The 16,008-nt window shown below is 38.5% G+C and overlaps 1 protein-coding gene across 3 annotated transcripts in view; it reads right to left on the bottom strand.

Annotated features, from left to right (window-relative positions):
* EIF5B (eukaryotic translation initiation factor 5B) overlaps nucleotides 1-16,008 on the bottom strand; it is a 74,379-nt gene that overhangs the window by 23,633 nt on the left and 34,738 nt on the right. For 2 of the 3 annotated variants that reach the window (XM_040267680.1, XM_040267682.1), the window contains exons 7-10: nucleotides 13,696-13,791; nucleotides 13,130-13,219; nucleotides 11,242-11,316; nucleotides 8,007-8,293 (exon numbers count right to left, since the gene is read on the bottom strand). In XM_040267680.1, the coding sequence (XP_040123614.1) occupies nucleotides 8,007-8,293; nucleotides 11,242-11,316; nucleotides 13,130-13,219; nucleotides 13,696-13,791 (548 nt within the window). The remainder of the gene's footprint in view (nucleotides 1-8,006; nucleotides 8,294-11,241; nucleotides 11,317-13,129; nucleotides 13,220-13,695; nucleotides 13,792-16,008) is intronic. The other variant, XM_040267681.1, reaches the window with a different exon arrangement.

The following is a 16,008-nucleotide window of genomic DNA, read 5'->3' as shown; positions in this document are numbered from 1 at the left end:
ACCAAACAAAAACACAAGGCAGCAGTTCCTCTTCAAAATGATAGCCTTTCAAGTAAAGCTGGCATGCAAATGAAGGAGGACTTCCACAAAAAGTCTGAAGTAATGTCATTTACAAAACTATTTTCCATCTAAAAACCATTTTTGTAAGAACGCTCTCATTTCTAGCATCAGACACTGAATCTTTCTATACAAACTGTAATGAAAAAATATTTTGGAATGCCAAAAGAGATGCAGCTGTTTATTAGCAAAGAGCAGTACACAACAGCTTTATAGTATTTATGACTCATACTTTCCCTGGTGGTCTAGTGATTAAGAATCCACCAGTCAATTCAGGGGACAAGGGTTCGATCCTCGGTCCAGGAAGATTCCACGTGTTGTAGAGCAACCAAGACCATGCCCCACAACCACTGAGCTGGGGTTCGAGAGCCCACATGCCACAACTACTGAGCCCATATGCCCAGAGCTCCTGCTCCACAATGAGAGAAGCCACTGCAAGGAGAAGCCTGTGCACTGCAATGAAAGAGCAGCCCCTGCTGGCTGCAACTAGAGAAACTGTGTGTGCAGCAATGGAGACCCAGCACAGCCAAAGCGAATAAATAAAAATCTTTAAAAAAGTGTGACTCAAAAGCAAACCTCATGAGCTTAGTTACAATCTATGAAGAATTACTGGAGTAAAAATATTTCAGTGTAGTGCAGCATATAAGATCAATCTACAAAAATCAACTGCATTTCTTTGTACTAACAATGGAAGATTAAATAGTGACTCCGCTCACAAGAGCATCAAAAACACATATGGGACAATAAATTTAACAAAAGAAAAATAAATCCTATACTCTGGAAACTACAAAACACTGCTGGATGAAGTTTCAAAGGATCAAAATAAATGGAGAGACAGCTATTTCCGTGGATTGGCAAATTCCGTATTAATAAGATGGTGAGTGAGTGAGTGAAGGCGCTCAGTTGTGTCCGACTCTGCGACCCCATGGACTGTAGCCTACCACGCTTCTCTGTCCATGGGATTTTCCAGGCAATAGTACTGGAGTGGATTGCCATTTCCTAATTTTCCCTAAAACTGATCTACAGATTCAATGCAGTCCCTATCAAAAGTGTGAGAAGACTTTTGCAAAAACTAATAAGCTGATTCTAAACACTGTATGGAAAACCAAGTGACCTAGGAAATTGAAACAATCTAAAAAAGGAGGAACAGTGTTGGAAGACTTACATTACCCAACCTCAAAACTTACCATAAAGACTATAGTAATCAAGAAAGTGTGGTACTGACGTAAGAAAAGATGTACAGATGAATGAGACAGAACTGAAAGCCCAAAAGCAAACCCTCACAGCTCCGGCCATCTGATTTGTCACAGACGAGAAGGCGACACAAAGAGGGGAAGAGTTGTCTTTTAAACCAACGGTGCTGGTTATCATTTTAAAAATGACCTAAATCCTTACATTACACCCTGCATAAAAATTATCTTAAAATAGATCATAACGATACAATGAACAAAAAGTATAAATCTGTAAAAGAAAATCACAGAACAAAGTATTCATGATCGTGGTTTCAACAAAGATTTCTTCAATACAACACAAGAATAATAATTTATGCTCTAGTAAAAGAAAAACTTAATAAATTAGATGTTATCAAACTTAAAAATGTATGCATTTCAAAAAGAAACTGCTAAAAATGAAAAGAACTACTCTTACGACACAATAATAAAAAGACAAATTCCAAAATTTAAAAATGAACAAAAGTTTGAATAGATACTTCAACAATTAAGACTACAGGAATGGCCAAAAAGCATACAAAGAAATGATTAACATCATGGAAATGCAAATTAAAACCATAGTTAGACACACTGCTTCAATTCCTCGAGAATGGTTATAATGGGAAAGCAGACAATAACAAGTATTAGGGTGTAGAGAAACGAGAGCCCTCAAGTGGTTAAAATCTTTAATTGTAGAGCCACACTGAAAATGCAGTTACGGGAGCTAGCAATTTCACTCTTCAATTCAGTTCAGTCGCTCAGTTGTGTCCGACTCTTTGCGACCCCATGAATCGCAGCATACCAGGCCTCCCTGTCCGTCACCAACTCCCGCAGTTCACTCAGACTCATGTCCATCAAGTCGGTGATGCCATCCAGCCATCTTATCCTCGGTCGTCCCCTTCTCCTCCTGCCCCCAATCCCTCCCAGCATCATGGTCTTTTCCAATGAGTCAACTCTTCACATGAGGTGGCCAAAGTATTGGAGTTTCAGCCTCAGCATCAGTCCTTCCAATGAACACTCTGGACTGATCTCCTTCAGAATGGACTGGTTGGATCCCCTTGTAGTCCAAGGGATTCTCAAGAGTCTCCTCCAATAACACAGTTCAAAAGCATGAATTCTTTGGCGCTCAGCTTTCTTCACAGTCCAACTCTCACATCCATACATGACTACTGGAAACACCATAGCCTTGACTAGACAGACCTTTGTTGGCAAAGTAATATCTCTGCTTTTCAATGTGCTATCTAGGTTGGTCATAACCTTCCTTCCAAGGAGTAAGCATCTTTTAATTTCATGGCTATAATCACCATCTGCAGTGATTTCAGAGCCCAAAAAAATAAAGTCTGACACTGTTTCCACTGTTTCCCCATCTATTTCTCATGAAGTGATGGGACCGGATGCCATGATCTTAGTTTCCTGAATGCTGAGCTTTAAGCCAACTTTTTCACTCTCCTCTTTCACTTTCATCAAGAGGCTCTTTAGTTCTTCTTCACTTTCTGCCATAAGGGTGGTGTCATCTGCATATCTGAGGTTACTGATATTTCTCCCAGCAATCCTGATTCCAGTTTGTGCTTCTTCCAGTCCAGCGTTTCTCATGATGTACTCTGCATATAAGTTAAATAAGCAGGGTGACAATATACAGCCTTGACATACTCCTTTTCCTATTTGGAACCAGTCTGTTGATCCATGACTGGTTCTAACTGTTGCTTCCTGACCTGCATATAAGTTTCTCAAGAGGCAGGTTAGGTGGTCTGGTATTCCCATCTTTCAGAATTTTCTACAGTTTATTGTGATCCACAAAGTCAAAGGCTTCGGTGTAGTTAATAAAGCAGAAATAGATGATTTTCTGGAACTCTCTTGCTTTTTCCATGATACAGCAGATGTTGGCAATTTGATCTCTGGTTCCTCTGCCTTTTCTAAAACCTGAACATCTGGAAGTTGACGGTTCACGTATTGCTGAAGCCTGGCTTGGAGAATTTTGAGCATTACTTTACTAGCATGTGAGCTGAGTGCAATTGTGCGGTAGTTTGAGCATTCTTTGACATTGCCTTTCTTTGGGATTGGAATGAAAACTGACCTTTTCCAGTCCTGTAGCCACTGCTGAGTTTTCCAAATTTGCTGGCATATTGAGTGCAGCACTTTCACAGCATCATCTTTCAGGATTTCAAAGAGCTCAACTGGAATTCCATCACCTCCACTAGCTTTGTTTGCAGTAATGCTTTCTAAAGCCTACTTGACTTCACATTCCAGGATGTCTGGCTCCAGGTGATTGAACACACCATCATGATTATCTGGGTCATGAAGCTCTTTTCTGTACAGTTCTATTGTGTATTCTTGCCACCTCTTATTAATATCTTCTGCTTCTGTTAGGTCCATACCATTTCTGTCCTTTATCGAGCCCGTCTTTGCATGAAATGTTCCCTTGGTGCCGGGAGCCACCATGAGGAATCCCGCCCATGGCAAAGGTCACGAGGAAGGAAGCCCGACAAAACGCAAAGGTGTGATCTGGCTTCAGGGGTTCCCCCTGAGTTTTCCTGAACATCTACCCCCCCTACCCCCCAAAAAATAAAAACCAAAGCCGGCCTGATTTTACTGTACTGTGCTTTTCCACTTTTCTGACACTCTTTGGAAAAAGTTAACTTAGGGCTTCAGTCTTCTGCATTTGATAGGAGTGTTTCAGCTCAAACCCCTCTGATGGCGCTCTAACTTGCCTTACCCGGACTTTTACAACTACACATGTGATTGTTTACAGCCCCCCAACTGTGAGAGGCACGGGAAGCCTAAAACAGAAAGCCTTTCAAAGAGTTAAAAGTTACTAGAGTAGTGCTGGTGTAAGACTTCACTGTTGAGCCTACGCTTGTTGCTAAGTTCCCATATTTCTTACCCACTGTGTACCTGGGAGCACATTGGTTAATATAGTTAGAATGTAAGAAAAAACAAGTGTAGCCTTGAAACTGACCACATCAGACTTTCCAGCTAATTGGTTCTTTCTTTGTTGTAACTTACTGCAGCTTTGCTTCTGAAAATGTAACTTTGTTTGATACTTTCTAAGGCTGACATAGATTAGAAATACAAAGAAAAAACATTTCAAGGGGAAATAAGTTTTCCGGTTGAGCAGTCTTTATCAAAAGAGGGTCTTAAAATGTTTCACAGGCCTCCAAGGCCAGAAGATAATGTACACAACATCATTTGTGGGAAAGGTATAAAAGTCCTTTTAAAAAATAAAGTTATTGGGGCCTCGCTCACCAAAACAGCTTGGTGTCTCCCTGTGTCAATCACTCTCTCTTCTCTTACTCTCTCTTTCAGGCTAGTTCCCATCTGGAATACAGAGGTCCACCATGTCTACTTATTTGCCTGGGTTTCTAAGACCTGAACGGGAAGGTGCCCTACGCCTTCACTCCCTCGGGAGACCGGGAGGGCACCTGTGGCCTTACGTAGAGGGTGCAAGTCTCTTGTCTTGAGACTTTATTGATTTTCTGTATAAACAAAGGAACATCAGCCTCTTTTCTTCTCTCCTCTATTTTCTTATCTACATTCTTTCCTTATCTATCTCTCTCTAAATCAATCGTCCACCCTTCGAATTCCCTGGATCCACTGAGGCTGGACCCCGGCACCTTGGTATCTCTAATTTTCTTCAAGAGATCTCTAGTCTTTCCCATTCTTTTCTTGTCCTCTATTTCTTTGCACTGATCGCTGAAGAAGCTTTCTTATCTCTCCTTGCTATTCTTTGGAACTCTGCATTCAGATGCTTATATCTTTCCTTTTCTCCTTTGCTTTTAGCTTTTCTTCTTTTCACAGCTATTTGTAAGGCCTCCTCAGACAGCCAATTTGCTTTTTTGCATTTCTTTTCCATGGGGATGGTCTTGATCCCTGTCTCCTGTACAGTGTCACAAACCTCATTCCATAGTTCATCAGGCACTCTATCAGATCTAGTCCCGTAAATCTATTTCTCACTTCCACTGTATAATCATAAGGGATTTGATTTAGGTCATACCTAAATGGTCTAGTGGTTTTGCCCACTTTCTTCAATTTAAGTCTGAATTTGGTAATAAGGAGTTCATGATCTGAGCCACAGTCAGCTCCTGGTCTTGTTTTTGCTGACTGTATAGAGCTTCTCCATCTTTGGCTGCAAAGAATATAATCAATCTGATCAGTGTTGACCATCTGGTGATGTCCATGTGTAGAGTCTTCTCTTGTGTTGTTGGAAGAGGGTGTTTGCTATGACTACTGCATTCTCTTGGCAAAACTCTATTAGCCTTTGCCCTGCTTCATTCTGTACTCCAAGGACAAATTTGCCTGCTACCCCAGGTTTTTCTTGACTTCCTACTTTGGCATTCCAGTCCCCTACAATGAAAAGGACATCTTTTTGGGGTGTTAGTTCTAGAAGATCTTGTAGGTCTTCGTAGAACCATTCAACTTCAGCTTCTTCAGTGTTACTGGTTGGGACATAGGCTTGGATTATCGTGATACTGAACTGTTTGCCTTGGAAACAAACAGAGATCATTCTGTCATTTTTGAGATTGCATCCAAGTACTGCATTTTGGGCTCTTTTGTTGACCATGATGGCTACTCCATTTCTTCTAAGGGATTCCTGCCCACAGTAGTAGATATAATGGTCATCTGAGTTAAATTCACCCAATCCAGTCCATTTTAGTTCGCTCATTCCTAGAATATCGACATTCACTCTTGCCATCTCACTTGCCATCTCCTATTTGACCACTTCCAATTTGCCTTGATTCATGGACCTGACATTCCAGGTTCCTATGCAATATTGCTCTTTACAGCATCAGATGTTGCTTCTATCACCAGTCACATCCACAACTGGGTCTTGGTATCTCACTCTTAGACACTGTAAATTTCTATGATTAAAAAAAATTCACTCCTAAAAACTGTTTTTATTCAAAAGTAATAAAAATATATTTCCATGCACAGACTCATATGAGACTGTTTTGTAACAGAAGTACAAATGACAAAAAGTGGAAACAATTCTAATGTTCTTTAACTGGTGAATGGACACACATAAAATGTGGCATATGTATATATAACAGAACACTACTGTCAGTTAAAAGGAGCATAGTACTGACAGAACAGCAACACAGATGAATAGGCTTAAGTGAAAGAAGCCAGACCACAAAAGACCACAAAATATAAAGCTGCATTTATGATGAAGTTTCTGGAGAAGATGCTTTCCTGAGGCAGGAAACAGATGAGCATTTGCCTGGGGGCAGGAATGGGTAATGACTGCAGATTGGCACAAGGATCTTTCTGGGGTGATGAACATATTCTAAAAGTTGAGTTGTGCGAGTGGCTGCACAACTCGGTAAATTTACAAAATGTCACTGAATTGCAAACTTAAAATGGGTCAATTTTACAGTATGTAAATCACATCTCAACCAAGCTGTTAAAAAATTTTTGAGCTAGGACTTCCCTCCTGGTCTAGTGGTTAAGAATCTGCCATAGTGCAGGAGACACAGGTTCGATCCCGGGTCCGGGAAGATCCCACATGGCGCAAAGCAACTAAGCCCATGAGCTACAACTGATGAGCCCATGAACTGCAACTAGAGATAGCCCGAGCTCAGCAATGAATACCCAGTGCAGCCAAAAAACTTTTTTTAAATTGTTGAGCTAAAGACGACCACTGCATATTGTTAAATGGCGGTGGGCGGCGGAATGCATCCACTAAATTTATTACTTAATTTTAATTAAATTTTTTTTTTAAAATCATGAGGTTCATAACCAGATTCATTGCCAAGGGTAGTTCTTCTATCTCACGAGGGAATGAGATAATAGGGAACTCTTACTTTCTGATTATACCCATTCTGTCTGTAAATCATCAAGCACAGTACACAATGTCTGGCTGAAGCAGGTGCTGTGGGAAGAAGCAGAGACACGAGCAGGAGAAGGGAGGGGATTTAGAGGGTCATCAGAGATACTGCTCAACATCCTAAAATGAAGAGGACAGTCCCCCACAGCAGACAATTCTTAGGCCCAAAAACGTCAATAGTGCTGAGGCTGAGAAACCCCGATTTACAGTAACAGACTTTGTTAGTCCTTTAGAAATTTGGAAAATGTATTCCTAACTATACTTTACAGAAGGAAAAGGCAAATACTGACACAGAGGTATTCACAAACTGAAAGCTAGAATTGCACATGAAAAAATTAAAGAAAGCTAAAAACAATTTTTAGTTTTAAAACAGTTTAGCCTCCTCAAAGCAAATTAGTTTTTAGTGCATTATTTATGCTAAGCTGACATAACTAGAGAAAACTTCCTCCTGAAGTCTAGGAGAAGTAGTAGTAGAGGTCTACTGCATTAAGAAGGGAAAACAGGAAGACGCAGGGTATGTGAACTTGACTAAACAGAAGCCTCATTAACCCACCTGATTTAAACTAGAGGGACCACAAGCGTCAGAATGACTAAACACATAAGGCAAACAGTCAATTAGAGTGCATAAGCTCAGAATACCTCTGTAAACCTATAAAAAAATCTCTCAAAGAGCACACTAAAATTTGGATTAAAAAAAGAAAAAACTGATAAAGCAGTCACAATTCCATCGTAGCAAACAGTGAGGTCCTTGGGTTAGACCAGTGTCAAGGACCTATTCTGTCTCAGCATCACAAAAACTGAACAGATACCAATCCAAGACTGTTTTTAAAATTGCTCCTCAAGAGAAGCCTTTGTTGTAAAGTTCTAATGATCACAGAGGAAGGGGGAGGAAAGGAGTAGAGAAGAGGAAAAATGAATACCTCAATCCTCCGTTTTGCTTTGTCATAAGCCCGTTCTTCTTTAGTTCGATCGTCGTCAGAGTCATCCTCAGATTCTGAGCTCGCGTCTTTGCTCGGCTTTTTATCCAATGTCTTCCCAGCGTCCTTCTCATCTGACACCTTTCCATCATCTTCTTCACCTTCGCTGCCTTCACTGTCTCCTTCCTCCTCCTCTTCGTCTTCACTCTCTTCTTCCTCCTCCTCCTCCTCTTCCTCCTCCTCCTCCTCTTCAGGGTTTTCTTTTACTTCTATATGCACTGTGTTTTCTTCTCTCAGGAAAAGACATTTTGAAATAAACCAAAGATAAAAGTGAGATTTCTATCAAGACAGAGACCTTAAAGGCAAAATAATACTGAAAGAGTACTAAATAAGGCAGTAACATTTTACTATATAATTCAAAATTAATGTTTTCATACATCATAAATGAAAAGTTTTGTCTACATACTACAGTAAAGACTGCCTTTTAACAGTAAAAACTTAATGCATTAACCATACTTAAGCTAATAAATAAAGGAAAGCATCACTGGCCAGGATACACTGTCCCAGAGAGGACAGAACCCAGGGAGGGGAGCACAACGTTCAGTACTTCCTCCCCCGGCCCCCGGGTCATCTGCGGACCCTGGAGGAAGCAGCTGAAAGGCTATGCAGTGCTCTTAAAGGCCCCTCAACGCTCAAGGGTCCAGGCACTGGGAGTTCAGGCCTACCAAGGATTTCAGCAGAGCAAGGTAGACAGACACTGAGTAGCGCCCTTACTGTGGAGTGAAATCCTGAAAAACTCTGTGGAAGTAACAGGATAAACAAGATCTCCTCATTACTGGCAGATCACCTCCAGGTTCTCTAAATTCCAAATGGGGAATAAGATGATTCTATACTGCTAGTTCACTCAGACTCCTGGTAGATGTACATATAAATTCTCTCTGGAGTAAGAAAACACCAACTTTGCCATCAAATTATTTCTACAGTTTCAAACAACTCAGGAGAAAATAAAAACAAACTGGGCTGTATCATAATAAAACTGATGAAAACAAAGACATATGGAAACTTTAGGGTGATACCTGACTTTTAAACAGAAACAATAAAAGCCAAGACCGGGGACTAGGATCATCAAAGCATTAATCAAATTACAACAAAGAACTTCTCATTTAGTATGTCACCTTCAAGAATGAAGATGAGGGAGTCCCTGGTGGCTCAGGGATGAAGAATTCGCCTGCCAAAGCAGGAGACATAAGTTCGATCCCTGGTCGAGGAAGATCCCACATGCGGCAGAGCAACCAAGCCTGTGTGCTACAACTATCAAGCCTGTGCTCTGAAGACCAGAAGCCCCAAGTACTAAAGCCCCCATGCCCTGGAGCCCATGTTCTGCAACAGAAGGCACCACAATGAGAAGCCTGTGTACCACCAACTAGAGAGTTAGCCCCTACTTACCACAACTAGAGAAAAGCCCACGTAGCAATGGAAACCCAGCACAGCCACAACTAAATAAATTTTTTTTTAAAAAGAATGAAGACGAGATAAAGCTGTTTCAGAAAAGCAAATATGGACAGTCTCTGTAGCAGATTCATACTGAAGGGAATTCTAAAAGACACTCTTCAGGTTGGAAGAAATGACCCCAGTAGAAGGTAACAGATTGAGGAAGGAAAGAAGCACCACAAAAACTAAGAATGTGAGTAAACGTCAATGTATACCCATTGTTGTGTGTGTGTGTTTTAAAGCTTCTGGGGTTTAAAAGAGAGAATTAAAGTAAATGAGAACAATGGTATATATAAGCTGAGAACTGTTCAAATGTAATTTATGTATTCTATGGTCTTTTATCTTGCCTGGAAAGAAGGTAACAGACACTGATAGTTCAGAAGTCAATGTTAAAACTGTCTAGAGTAAACACCAAAAGTAAGGAGAAAAGTACAAAACATCCAAGCTCATCAAAGGGCATAAAATGGAATTTTAAAAAAAAACCAAATAATCCAAAAGAGAGTTAGAAAGGAGAGAAAAAGAAATAGAACAAGTAAGAGTAAGATGATAAATATAAAATCACTAAAATTCATTAACTGTATTAAATTCTAGATGTCATGGGCTAAGTGACAAACTAGATTTAAAAACCTCAACTATATGCTATGTAAGAATATAGAAAGTGTAATACAGACAGAAAAAATCAAGTAAATTAAAGCTGGTATAGATATTAACACCAGATAAGGTGGACTTTAAGGAAAAAGACATTACTAGAAATAAAAGATAAAATAGTCAATTCATCAGAAAGATGTAAGATTACATTCATTTAATAATACAGCACAAAATTACATAGAGCAAAAATTAATGTAACTCTCAGAGAAAAAGACAATCTATAAGCACAAAGGGGAGATTTAAGTATACCACTCTCAGCAAAACAGAGAAAAGTACACCAGAAAAAAACAAACTCAGAAGCTGAACAAAATAATCAGCAACCTAAATATAGATAGCAAAGCACTCAACAAATGCTGAATATAAACTTTTTCCAGTCACATGAAATATGTAAAATAATCAACCATTTGTTGGGTTGTAAATTAAGTCAACACAATTCAAAGGATGAAAACATGTGTTTTCCTGATCACAATGAAATAACAAAGATATGTAAAGTCCTCATTTTCATAAATTAAGAAATAAACTTCTAAATAAATTATAGGCTAAAATATCATAATAGAAATTTTAAAATATCAATATATCAGAACTTAGAGAATTTGGCTAAAGCCAGGCTTAGAGAAAAATACATCATTTTAAAAAAAGACTGAAAAAACAAAGAGCCAAATATTCACTTCAAAAAGTTAGGAGAAAGCCAGCAAATAAAACCCTAAAAAAGACACCAGGAAGAAATGACTAGGAAAATCATCTTTTATTCATAGTGATTAGGAGGAATTCTACTATCTTGTTTGTATTATCTTTGTATTTATTCTAAGTTAAAAAGAGCTTTAATAACCTATTCTCATTTGTAAAAATCACCATTCTGGGAAAAAATGCATTCTAAACCCTAGGCAACTACCTTACAAATCACTTTCTGAAAAACCATTTATTAATAAAATTAGGATCCACAGGAGGATTTAGGGATCATGGCAATGGAAAGAGCCAGACTGTCCTCTATCTCCAGGAATGCTCGTGCAGCTTTCACAATCAAGAGACTACTCCTTTAAACACAGACACATCACCAATAGCCAATGGACTTATCAGTGAGTGCTTACGAGCTACTCACCTGTTTCTCTCTCCTCATCACTAGCCATAGCTTCCCAGTCATCCAACCCAGCATCCTCTGTTTCTTCTTCCTCTTCTGTGGATGAAAGTTTTCATTAAGGACATAAAAATTATCTAGACATTTAAAATTGCTTTTAGAAAAAAAAAATGTAGAAAATTATACTGACATTTAAAAAATGCTTTAGTTATAAAAAGAAGTATGTATATAATTTCATTCTTTGCCACTATTTCTCAACATACCTAGCAGGTTAAATCCTTGACTGTCACTAAATGCTTCACAATTTCCTCATGTTTTGAATACAATACATTAAACTTAACCCAGATTTCATATCTGAGGTAAAATATTGCTGTTCAGTCGCTAAGTCATGTCCAAAATATTAGCAACTCGTTGAAATATTCCTTTAGATCTTAAAAAGGGTACATGATGGCATTCAGTTCCTGAGGACAAATAGAATTTCACATATATCTTCTTTTTGATCTTCAAACTATATACATAAGAATGTATTGTTTATTTAGCTTTAACCTCTTCAAATACATACAAATACTACAAATACTACTTAAATACATAGTTGGAGGTACAAATCTACACTTCTATTCCAGCTGAAAGTAAGAACAGCAAGTTGTACTTCCAACCCAAAAATGGCCAGAAAGGTTTAATTTTGAATTTAAAGACTATAAACTCTCCTTATTAACAAAAATGACTCTTTTTACTTACATCTAATCAAGCAAAATCATTCTCAAATGAAAGGAAGATGAGGGTGGAACATGGGGTATTTGTTTCCCTGTCATAATTACTATTTGCCAACAAGCCTGGATACATTTTCCTGAGGAGGAGGAAATGAGTCAGAAACATGAACCCTAAACTCCTTCTAAATTAGTAACTCTTTCTACTGCTACAAATTACCACCTAAAGTAGTGAGCTCCCATTAAGTCTATCAACATGAATGCCTTTGATCTCATCAGGTTAAGTTGAGGCAGGCTGAGGAAAATGATCCTTTTTACATTGAGAATAGGAGGGGAAGAAAAAAAGGATCAGTAATACTGGGTTAGCCAAAAGGTTCATTTGGGTTTTTCTGTAACATCTTAAAACAAACCCTGAATGAATTTATTGGCCAACCCAGTATTCACAAGTGTGGGTCAATCTTTAAAAAAAAAAAAAAAAAATTTTTGTTTTGTATTGGGGTACAGCCAATTAATGATGTTGTGACAGTTTTAGGAGGACAGCGAAAGAACTCGGCCATACATATACATGAATCCATTCTCCCCCAGACTCTCCTCAGTGTAGGTCAGTCTTAACATTCTCTAAAGCAACTCCTACTCCTATCTGTTAACACCGGAGATTCTCCTGATTTTACCTATCATACAATTTAGCCCGCCTCTGGCTCTCCTAGCAACACCTAGTCTCACGAATTAGAACAATGTTTAAAGAAAAAAAAAAAAAAATCCAGAGATGTTCTCCAATCTCAAAATACACACACAGAATGAGTAAACTGAATCCTCTTACTAATTTAGTAAACAGAAGCTGACCTCTAAAGATTTTAAAATGTCAATTCTTATGATTCTTAGTAAAAGCTCTAATCAAAAGTGCTCCCAATTTGCTTCCAGAGGATTTAAACAAAGAACTTTAGGTCTTTTTGGCACCACCTAAGAATTCTGACCCATAAATAAAAACATTAGAGAAAATCCAAATACCTCTATCCTTTCTATAAAACACTTCCAACACTACTGTAAAGAACAAAAGTGATTCAAGTCTCACCTCTACAATTTTTTTGAGAAAATGAAACAATTTAAAGAAAGAACTACAAAGTTAGAAGGCCATTCTGCCAGACATCTGGTATCCCCAAACTAGTGACAACCAAGACAACTTAAGATACATGAGCACTACTGGCCTGGTTCAACAGGAGGCGGTGTCTCTTCTTTTTCGGGTACTCCTTGCTCCACAACTTCTATAGCAGCACTTAATTCCACCGGTTCAGAAACTGATAAAAGGAACAGAAACCAACTTAACAATACTTTTCAGTGCATTTCCTGTTAGGATACTCTGTTAACTACTGAATAAACACCAACAGTACAATCTAAATTCTTTAGTAAGTTTACAAAACATTTAATACCAGCTATGGTTTTTTACAAACAGGAAACTAGGTTTTCTTTCCGACAAGACTAGAATATAAAATTACAGAAGGTTGAGAACGAAACAGCCAAAAAAAAAAGTTATGCTTTTTTAGTCAAGAACAGTTATTCATAGCATAGCACCCAGATTTTACAAACAGATGTACTTTTCCATTAACCTGTCATTTGAATCAGTGGAGAATGATATTAATATGAAACAAGGTACCGGAAGTTGGTTTCAATATGCAATTCTGGTTTGACTTCTTTTTAAAAGACTTCAGCTTTTAAGGTTATAGGGGAAAAGGCAAGCAAAACTGTTTCTAAATCACAGGTTTTGTATGCAAACCTTTATTTTCCAGCTGCGCTGGTGGTTTTTTCTTCTTTTTATCTTCATAAATTGGCCTCTTCTTTGGCAAAGAGTCTTTTGATGGCACTTCAACACCTGAGGGATAAAATTGGAAAATTTCAGGGTTTATACTACTTGCTTGTCACCTAAGATATACTATTTAAGAAGGTAACATTTTATTCACCTCAGAGATACATACCCTAAAATATAAAGAACATTCACGGAAAACCTTCTTTCCAACATAAGGTATTTTAAACATGCATTAAAATTCCATCTTTTTGGTGTCTAGTTCTTTGACTTTTGACAATTGCTTGTAGTTACACAATTACTATCATAATGAAGATGCATGACAGTTCCATCACCCCGGGCTGCTCGGGGAGGGTAAACCCTACTCACATTCTTAAGTCCCTGGCAACCACTGATCTGTTCTCCATCCCTTAAGATGTTCTCTTTCCAGAAAGCCACAGAAATAAAACTTTACAGTCTGGCTATCATCATAATGGATCTGAATCATCCTCGTTACTATATGTATCAATACTTCGTTTCTTCTTATGGTGAACAGTAGTCCGGTGTATGGACAGAGCACAGTCCATTTATTCAATAGACAGCTAAAGGACATTTGAGTTATTTCTAGTTTTTGACATTATGAATAAAGCTGCTCTCAACATTTGCACGCAGATTTTTGTGTGAACATTTCTCTGGGATACACATTGTGGAGTGGATGGGACATTAAATACATACGGCTGACCCTTGAAAAACATGTAGTTCTGGGCTGCCAACCCTCCATGTAGCTGAAAATCTGCATATAACCTATAGTCAGCCCTCCATATGCATGGTTTCCAAATTATTGGATTTAACCAATCACAAATCGTGCACTGTAGTATTATTGGAAAAAAAACCTCATAATTCAAATCCATGCTGTTCAGAGGTCAACTGTAGTTAAATTTGTAAGAAACTGCCAACTGTAGTGGCTTTACAATTCTGCATTCTCACCAGTAGCACATGAGAGTTCCAACTGCTCTTGCCAGCATTTGGTAAAGACAAATGCTGGGGTTTTTTTAATTTACATATTCTAATAAATATGTAGTGATACCTCATAGTAGACTTAATTTGACTTTTCCTAATGGCTTCCCTCATAGCTCAGTCAGGAAAGAATCTGCCTGCAATGCAGGAGACCAGGGTTGGATTCCTGGGTCGGGAAGATCCCATGGAAGAAAATGGCAACTGACCCCAGTACTCTTGCCTGGAGAATTCCATACACAGAGGAGCCTGGCAGGCTATAGCCCACGGGGTCTCAAGAGTCGGGCACGACTGAGTGACTGAACCACCACCATGGTGCCAAGCATTCCTTCCACGTGCTTACAGTATCTCAGTGAAGGGTCTCTTCAACCTTTTGCCCCTTTTCAAATAGGATTGTTTTTCTTGTTGAATTCTGAGTTATCTTTATATACACACACACACAATTTTCAGATGTGTGATTTTTAGGTATTATCTTTGATAGTCTCTCAATGGTGTCTTTTGAACGGCAGAAGTTATTAACTGGACTTCCTCAATTTTACCATTTTTTTTCCCTTTCATGGATTATGCTTTTGAAGTTGAACCTAAGCACTCCCTGCCTAGCACAAACTCATAAAGAGCTTCTCTGTTTTCCTCTGAAAGTTCTTCACATTTAGATCTACAATCCATTACAAGTTAAATTCTATATAATGAGTGGGATTGAGGGCTAGGTTTTTCGTTTTATTTTTTGCACATAAATGTCTAATTATTCCACTATCACTTGTGGCAAACACCATATTTCATCTACTGAATTGTCTCTTCCTATGACACAAAGAAATGCAAAAAAGCAAAATGACTGTCTGAGGAGGCCTTACAAATAGCTGTGAAAAGAAGAGAAGGGAAAAGCAAAGGAGAAAAGGAAAGATTTACCCATTTGAATGCAGAATTGCAAAGAATAGCAAGGAGAGATTAAGAAAGCCTTCCTCAGTGATCAGTGCAAAGAAATAGAGGAAAACAATAGAATGGGAAAGACTAGAGATCTCTTCAAGAAAATTAGATATCAAGGGAACAAATCATGCAAAGATGGGCACAATAAAGGACAAAAATGGTAGAGACCTAAAAGAAGCAGACGATATTAAGAACAGGTGGCAAGAATACACAGAAGAACTATACGAAAAAGATCTTCACGACCCAGATAATCATGTATGATCACTCACCTAGAGCCAGACATCCTGGAATGTGAAGTCAAGTGGGCCTTAGAAAGCATCACTACAAGCAAAGCTAGTGGAGGTGATGAAATTCCAGTTGAGCTATCTC

This window comes from Oryx dammah, unplaced genomic scaffold, assembly GCF_014754425.2.
Source record: "Oryx dammah isolate SB20612 unplaced genomic scaffold, SCBI_Odam_1.1 HiC_scaffold_25, whole genome shotgun sequence".
Taxonomy (NCBI): Eukaryota; Metazoa; Chordata; class Mammalia; order Artiodactyla; family Bovidae; genus Oryx; species Oryx dammah.
This window is presented reverse-complemented; position numbering and strand designations above follow the sequence as displayed.